At 32.9% G+C, this 8,629-nt stretch overlaps 1 protein-coding gene across 2 annotated transcripts; it reads left to right on the top strand.

The window, feature by feature from the left end:
• Positions 1–1,173: 1,173 nt before the first annotated feature.
• LOC147405624 (homeobox-leucine zipper protein HAT5-like) lies at positions 1,174–5,308 on the top strand. Of its 2 annotated transcripts, none has more exons than XM_086433420.1 (4): positions 1,174–1,555; positions 2,011–2,144; positions 3,678–3,899; positions 4,656–5,308. In XM_086433420.1, the coding sequence occupies exons 1-4, from the start codon at positions 1,474–1,476 to the stop codon at positions 5,025–5,027; spliced, it is 810 nt and encodes a 269-aa protein (XP_086289546.1). In that variant the 5' UTR covers positions 1,174–1,473; the 3' UTR covers positions 5,028–5,308. The 2 variants fall into 2 exon arrangements, with proteins under 2 accessions (XP_086289546.1, XP_086289545.1); XM_086433419.1 differs by having other exon boundaries at positions 1,175–1,555; positions 3,660–3,899.
• Positions 5,309–8,629: the final 3,321 nt, after the last annotated feature.

Raw genomic sequence — 8,629 nt, 5'->3', positions numbered from 1 at the left:
TTTACCGTCTTCTTGATTTTCAAAAATCAAGTACAAGTTAAGAATTTTAGAGAAGTACAAGGGTGGGTAAAATCTTTTATGCTCATCTTCAACATCAAGATTCTACCTACTTCAACTTGCAATTTACAAACCTCAAGAACAGTAATGGATCTTAGAAGTAGAAGATGATGAGATTTTGGATATAGAAAATTAAGGATTTTAACAAGAGACGCAAGACTAAAAATAATGGATTGAAATTGAGGATGAATGGATTAACATAATTTTCTCATTGAAATTGAAGAGCTTGAATCATGATTTCAAATTTCGTCTAAAACTAAAGACTTGCTCAAGTCATCTCAGTATTGTCCATGACCGAGATGGATAGACATGATGTCTAAACTATACATAATCTTGTGAGATAGACGAGATGACTTGGATGAGAGTTTGAAAATATAGTCTAATTAATAAACTCAGCTAAGTCAACCGGGATTATATTAATTAAAATAAATAATTTTTTTAAAAATTTAAATATATATTGTAGACACCCCAATTTGCACAGGTCGCATTAAAAAAAGTCCACAAAAAGTGTCTTTTAAGTTAAAATACCAACAAAAGGCACAAAAACCTAAATATTCAAAGATCCACCTTTTTAGCTCTAATAAAAGCCCAAAGACCTTTAAGAACCCATTTCCACAACAAACGTGAAACCATGATCTCAACCAAGACAAGTTGACTCGTCCATGAATGAGATGAGACATTACTCAAATCGATATTTGCAATCAGAGCTTTAATCGACATCATTTAAGTCATTTTAGATTTGTTTCACAACCATGATTTTTAAACTAATCCGAGATCGAGATGTATTGTCCGAGTTAACTCGGTATCAAAGTTGAACGAGACCAACTCACAAAGTCATTTTTTGATCGAGTTTTATGTCTCTCGTTCAATTTTTTGAGTTATCTCATGAGACGTCTCAAACATATCGGAAAACTCATCTGAGACAACTTGGTATTGGAGCTGAACGAGACGAGAAGCGATACCGAATTTAAAAACCATGTTCGCAACAAAATCTAGGTCAAAGCTCATATGTCATTAGTTTAAAAACACAGGGGTGTCCCCAATATTAACCAAAATATGGAGGGGTATGTCTAAATCACCCCCATTATAAAAGTTATAAACTATATAAAATGATCCCCTCTACTTCTATTTAACTTCAGCTTCAGAATTTTCTGAAGAGTCGACGATCTGACACACTGACCGGAAAATCCCACCGGAGTTTAGAAAAATTGTTTCCGTGATGGGATTTTGTCTCTGTCCGTTGGAGTGTCCGACAAGATTGCTGTGGAGTACCAGTTTTTTCCGTCACAAGCTCACAATCTTCTGAGAAACTAAGAAACAAATCAAAGAGAGAATTAGTGGGTTTTGGGGTTTTCTTTTAGCCGGAATATATAGCCGGAAATCTGACACACATATTACACTTCCGTACTGTTTTATATGGATTCTAACCGTCTCTACTTCGATGCCATCTGTCATGGAAACATGTTTCTTTCAGGGATCGGAGATCCTGTTCTACGAGGTATTTTGTTTTTTTAAACTTTTTTTCCAATATTACCCTTGTTAGTTTCTCTTTTTTACATGATTGTGTCCTCCCATCAGTTCTTTTCTTTCCCAAAATTAAAGATTTGGGTTATTTGGATTTTAAAAAAAAATTAATTCTTAGATTATATTTTTCCACCCACATTTGTTATTTGTTTTGTTTTCATATCAAAATTTTAATTTTAATTTTTTTAAAACCAAAATTAGAGATTTGGGGGTTGTTTGGATTAGAAGCAATTAATTCTCACAATCTTTTTTCCACCAAGTTTCTTGTTTGTTTTCAATTATTCTTCTATCAAAATTAAAAATTGAATTTTCTGTAAATCCATCTCATAGAAAAGCTTTTTGTTTATAAATACAAACACCCATTTTTCAAATTTTTGCTAACTTTTGAAATTTTTATTCTTGATTGAAAAATATTGATCTTTTTTATAGGGTCAAGATCAATGCTGAACATGGAGGAAATCTCGAAGAGAAGACCCTTTTTCAGCTCATCGGATGAACTAATCGATGAAGAATTTTACAACGAACAATTGCAAGAAAAGAAGCGTCGTCTCACTCCGGACCAGGTTAGTGATCCACTTACTTGACCACTTACTCGATGATCCGATCCGTATCGAACACATTGTGATTTTTTAAGATATGTCCTACTTAAAGAATTTCTTTTATCTTGATCATATTCACATCTGTTCTATTTATTTATTTATTTATTTTTTTTGGAGGGGGAGTGATTTAGACATATACCATTATGTCTTTGGTGAATATTTGAGATTCCCTATGTTTTCAAATTTAATGACATGTTCACTTAACATTAGAATTCTCTAAATAGACTAATGGAAAATGATCTCAATGCTCTCGTCTTCAAGCGCTTCAATGTCTATGGTACATTATTTTTAATCTATTATTAAACCTCATCTTCAATATGTCATTTTCAATGAGTCGTGATCAAGAGTAGTGTCCCTTTCCTATAATAGCATACAATGTCTGCGTGGCACATTTTGGTTGGAGATTAAACACATTGGGTTGAGTACAATGGGAGCGGATCCTCTGTGGTGCATCTTCCTTGTATAGTACCCTGTAGTTCCTTTTAATTAGTAGAGATTGAAATTTTGAAAATAAAATCAAAGAACTCAGCCTTGTATGAATCATGGTGTATGTTACAGTTGGAATTTTCTTTTGAAAAAAAAAAGAATTTTTTGAGTCTGATGAAGGTTTTGAAGATGGACGGTCCATGATCTCCAATTTTTTAACGAAACAGATTTTGTGGCTATGCGACGTGGTTGTCCTTCAACCATTTAATATCACTATAGAGAATCCGCTCTCGAGTACAACGTAGAAAATGGCTTCGTTAGGAGCTCTCTGTATTTTAAATTCCTAATATACATGCCACATAGATACCATTCCTATTCTATAAGAACGGTACACCTTACTTGATCTTGATTCTTTCAATATAACCTCACTTAAACCCTTGTAGAAAACCCTTGATTTTTCTATCCAAATTTCTATTGTCTTCTACTTCGCCAAAATTTTTATCTTATCCTTGAGGTCTCATGGTTAAATATAAAAGTTATAGATTTTACCTAAAAGTAAAATGTCTGGTTTTAAGAAGAAAAATCAAGGGTTTTAGGTTATAGGTGAAGATGAGGGCATTTAAGTCATTTTTCATTAATTTATTTGCGTAGAATGATGTATAGTGGATATGTCATCAGTTTGAAAATATGGATATTTCTAAGACACCTAAACATGGAGGGTTGTTTAATTAAATCAAACCCTCCCCAACCCCCTCCCCCCTCAAAAAAAAAGAAAAAAAAAAAAAAAAAAAATTTCCATCTTTTGTGGAAATTCCCACTTGATCCCCAACATTTCTCCTTTTAATGGATTTATAGTTATTTTTCTTGATTATCCATATAATGAACATTCAAGTTGAAGATTCTAAATATATATGGTTAAAGCATAAATGAAGATAATTTCTTGGCTCTAGTCAAATTGAATGGAGGAATAGAATTTGTTTGCCAGCTCCAAATATTTAGGATAAGAGGTTTCGATGATGATATTATTGATGGGTAAATATTTTTTCATTTAAGGTTCAATTCTTGGAAAAGAGCTTTGAAGTGGAGAATAAGTTGGAGCCCGAGCGTAAGACCCAGCTTGCCAAGAAGCTTGGATTGCAGTCGAGACAAGTTGCAGTCTGGTTTCAAAATCGACGAGCTCGTTGGAAGACTAAACAACTTGAGAGAGATTACGATCTCCTTAAGGCTTCTTATGATGACCTCCTCTCTAATTATAACACCATTCTCAAAGAGCACGAGAAACTCAAATCCGAGGTAGGCCTTTTAAGAGATGATTTATCGGAATTTGCTTAATTTTTTTTCCTAATAAACAATATCAATGAGTTAAAGGCATAATAAATATATTTATTATGTAAAAGACTAACATATCTTTATCTTTTTTACTAAAAAACAATATAGGGAGGAGTAATATTGGAAAATAATTTGTTGAAAAATGCTAACGTCCCCATAAAACTGGACACCTGGATCACGACTCTTTACATGATTTGTTTTCCCCTTATTTATTATTATTGAAAGACTAAATAATAAATACTTTTCAAAGATATCTTAGAAAAATCCAAGATTATGAACTTTTGTAATGTCTCATGAAGCCTTGGATATAAGCATTACTCTTTTTGGTGTATTTATATATTTGTGTAGTGTGTCATATAAAATTTCAGCTTGTTATAGAAAATGTTGGTGTGGCAATATAAACTCTAAAAATATGTCGGTGACGTCCCATCTCAAAATTGTAGATCATTTGCCTTGGGATACACAAGAAAAAGATTTATGATTTTGCGTTTCCTGAGACAAATGATCTATGGTTTTGTGATGGTGGAGGGGCGTCAGAAAAACATTACTCTTTTTTTTCCCACTTTGTGACAATAATGTTTCAGAAGGATAAAAAGACGAATATAACCCTTTTCTTTTGATGAAAAAAGGAAAGTATTTTTCAATTACAGGGTTATTATGGTAATTGTACTTCTACGTGATCCTGTTGCATGCCTATGCTTGATGGGGGTGGGAATGCAGGTAGTCTCCCTTACTGAGAAGCTGCAGGCCAAAGAAGTGATCGGTCAGAAATCCGGTCAACTGAATCTGACCCACGATGCCGACGACGTAGTAGATGTCCATCTTAGTCTGAAGGTTGAGGACCATTTAAGCTCTGGAAGTGGTGGGAGTGCAGTGCTGGACGAAGACGGTCCACAGCTTGTGGACAGTGGTGATTCTTACTTCCCTGCCGATGATTATCATGACTACGTGGGCCATGTTGATGGTCTCCAATCAGAGGAAGATGAAGGAAGTGTAGATGGTCGGAGCTACTTTATTAACGTGCTTACGGCTGCAGAAAATCAACAGCATAATGAGGGAACTGAGCCCTTGGGTTGGTGGGTCTGGTCTTAAAGTTTCTATAAAACTTTATGTTATTATGCGTGGACTCATATTTCCTATAAATTACTCAAATGAAAATGTTTTCTCCATGTAATGATATATACATAGGAGAAGTAAGAAAAGGACCATTGTACCCTTTATGAGGTGATTTGAGAATCTTTTTGGCTTTTGGGGTTGATTCCAATTTGGTCAATGTTCAATCATTGATGAGACATGTTGGTAAATTATGATAAATAGTTTGGGGGCAATAATGTCTTTTGATTTTATTGGCCATGTGTTTTAAGATTTTATGAGCTTTTGTAAGGTTTGCTAATGTTATTTATGAGGATAAACCACTCACTTTAAAAATAAAGAGAGTTTATATTGTCACACCAACTTTTTATTTATTTATAACAGATCGAAAAATGAAATTGGATAGTTATCAATATGGAATTTCGGGTGTGGATAATTATTTCTATTTGTTAACAGTTGTACCCTTTTCCAATTATTTTTTTTCTTTTGAAAAGTCATTCGATTTCGCTTTCTACCTCGTCCCCCACTCAAAAAATAAAAAGAATAATAGAACTATTCATATGAGTGATTGAGGATTCGAAGGTGTGAGATGGATTATTGTTGGACTTGTTCCCTCTTCCCTTCTTGGTTTTCTCTCCTGTTTTTTTTTTTTTTTTTTTCTTAGGGAGTGGTTCCTTTGTAGCTCATTTTCTACAACCTACAAAAACATCAATTTGAAAAGAAAAAAAAAAAAAAAAAAAAAACAATCTTTTTGTACTAGTGAGTTTGATGAGATTTGAAAAAAAATATATATAAAAAAAAGCATATTTTTCTTGTTCAGATTTGATGGTTGAAAGTGGACGGTCACTAAATTTAAACAGTCAGACGTAACGTTCCTAATGAAGTGGCACACCCTTAACCGTTGTTTTTAGTTACAAAGAACTACAGAAGAAATGGGCTACAGAGGATCTTCTCATTTTTACGTAACTTTCATCCCCCCACCCCCACCCCCACCCCTTGTCAGATCAGTGGTGGGGGTGTGGTGGGGCCCTCGTTCAGATAAGGTACTTGAAAGGGGACGATCACTAAACTTTGAAATTTGAACGGTCGGATGTAACCTTCTTAATGATGTGGCACACCCTTAACCGTTGTTTGATTATTATAAAAAAACATATAATTGGTGTGGCAATATAATTTGTTTAAATAAAAAAAGATTGTGATTTGAGAGACAATGCCCTTAACCCATGGGACTGGAAGGGATGTGTGGGACCAGATGAGGATTTACTTTATTCTTTATTAGGGTGTGGGGACATCACCCATACCCACCAAGCTAGCCTCCCTGCCCATCCCATCCCATCCCATCCCATCCCCTCCCCATCTCTCTTTAGGAATTATTTGGATTATGTGGGGAAGAGCTTTTTAAATTGTACATGACTTGGACTTTGTGTTGGATCTTCTCTTTTAAAACTCATCTTTTTAGAGTTGTTATTACCACACCAGTCTTTGCTAATGTCACTCCAAGATGTGTGAATTCTTTGATGATTACATATGAATTAGGGTGACACTAAAAGAAAGTTGGTGTGACAATAGAAGTTCTCCTTTTTCTTTTTTTAAACTTGGTACTTTCAAAAAAACTTGGGCGAGTTTATGAAATTACAGCTGAACCAATCTAGTATGAAATAATTAAAAAAAAATATTTTTATCTATATAAAATATGATTTTGTAATTGAGCATCTATTAATCCACTTTATAAAAGAAAAGAAAAATTAAACATATTAAAAATTACTTAAAAGATCATGGCAGATGGATTATTTCTAAATAGTCCCTAACTTTTGCACGGTTGTTTGATAGGACAGTTAGTAAACTTTTTATCTCTTAATGGTCCCTCATTATTGAGGAGCTCACTATTTTTTTATTTACTGTCGAGTTCATTTTTTATTTATTGTTGAACTCGATGCTTTTTTATTTACTGTTGAGTTCAACATTTTTATTGTCGAGTTCACCAATTTTTATTTACTGTATAGTTCACCATTTTAAAAGTAAAAAGTGGTGAACTCAAATTGGTAAAACCCAGCCATTTTCAATTTTTGAGTTTTTTCAACTAAAATACATGGAAAGATCGATTAAAAACTTGAGATAATGACTTTATTTGATGATTTCAACTCAAAAGAATCATTCTCGATCGATTTTCATCCAAAAACTAAGAAAAAAGTGAAAAAATCCTAGTCTTTTGCATACATTTTTAAAATATTTGAAAAAATCCTTGAAAATGATTTCTTCTTCATTCTTAAATACTTTTCAATGAAATGGAGTCTCTAAAACTTGATTGAGATGCAAAAAATCCAATAAAAATTTGGATGAAAATGATGAATTTGAATAGTTGAAGCATTCAATCGTGAGAAATATGGGAGATGAGGTCCAGGGGCTATTAAGAAAAGAAAAATTTATTAAATGAATTATTAAAAGACCGCCCAAAATTTAGGAACTATTTAGAAAAAGGTCTTTCCACCAGGGTCCTTTAAATAATTTTTCCTAAAAATTATAAACTGATTTCAATTGGTCTAAATAAGTCTTGATGGGGATACTTGGTTTTAAAACCATGCAACATATATAAGTGAAGATGTATCGCCTTCGGCGCGGGGGGAGGGGCTTTTCCTTGCATGTTGCATTATAAATTTTTTTTTCTACTTTATCTTAAACTAAAATTAATCTCATTATCAAATAAGGTCTTGTTTGGCATGTGTTATACTATTTTGTGCAAATTGAACATGGACAATCAATTTTCATGAAATATTTTCTTGACAACCATACAAACAGTATGATGGTTATAGTTTTTATTAATTAAAATAGAAATGAACATGCAATCATGGTTTTAAAACTTGTTTTGACATCTCGTCTCGTCTATGAACAAGATCGAATCGTCTCAGACGAGATTTAAAAAAATACCTTAAAATTAGAACAAACCATGTCTTTGAGATGACTTGTCAACTCGTCTCGTTGGTGGACGATATAAAGACAACTTGGACGAGTCGTGGTCCAATCCTAAACATGAATTAAGTCTAACCAGGCCCAGCATTATAACTAAATGGACTAATAATACTATCTGAACTCAATCGATGATGGGACATACAGACCAATTTGAAGGCATGTTATAGCAAATGGTCTCTCATTGATACATACAAAAAAACTTAATAAATTAATTTAAAAAAATTAATATTTCACTATTTTTATTTAATTTTTTAAATACAAAGAAGCCAAATTGTCTTACTTGTTTAGAATAATTAAAAAAAAAAAAAAAATTGGCTGGAAGCCATGAACATGACTCCAATGGGGACAATACTTATAAAACTTCTTGAGTCGACTTGAAACTAGAAGCCAACTTGACTTGATTGGATTTTGTGGTGATTCGTTCCCGGCAATTTTGAGTTACTTATCAACTCAAGTCAACTCAAAAATACATTGAGGTGGAGAATAAATATTATTTATTTAAAAATATTAAACAAAATATTTATTGGGTCAGGTTCAAGGGACATATGAGAAAACATATGTAAAAACAATGTAACATTAATAAATTTTCAAAATATGGGTTAAAAGTTTTGGATTGAGCTGATTTTTTGTGAGGA

The sequence above is a fragment of the Akebia trifoliata genome, chromosome 3 (genome assembly GCF_017979445.1).
Source record: "Akebia trifoliata isolate Shusen 1 chromosome 3, ASM1797944v1, whole genome shotgun sequence".
Taxonomy (NCBI): Eukaryota; Viridiplantae; Streptophyta; class Magnoliopsida; order Ranunculales; family Lardizabalaceae; genus Akebia; species Akebia trifoliata.
The sequence above is the reverse complement of the archived record's forward strand: the minus strand, read 5'-3'. Positions and strand labels throughout refer to the sequence as shown.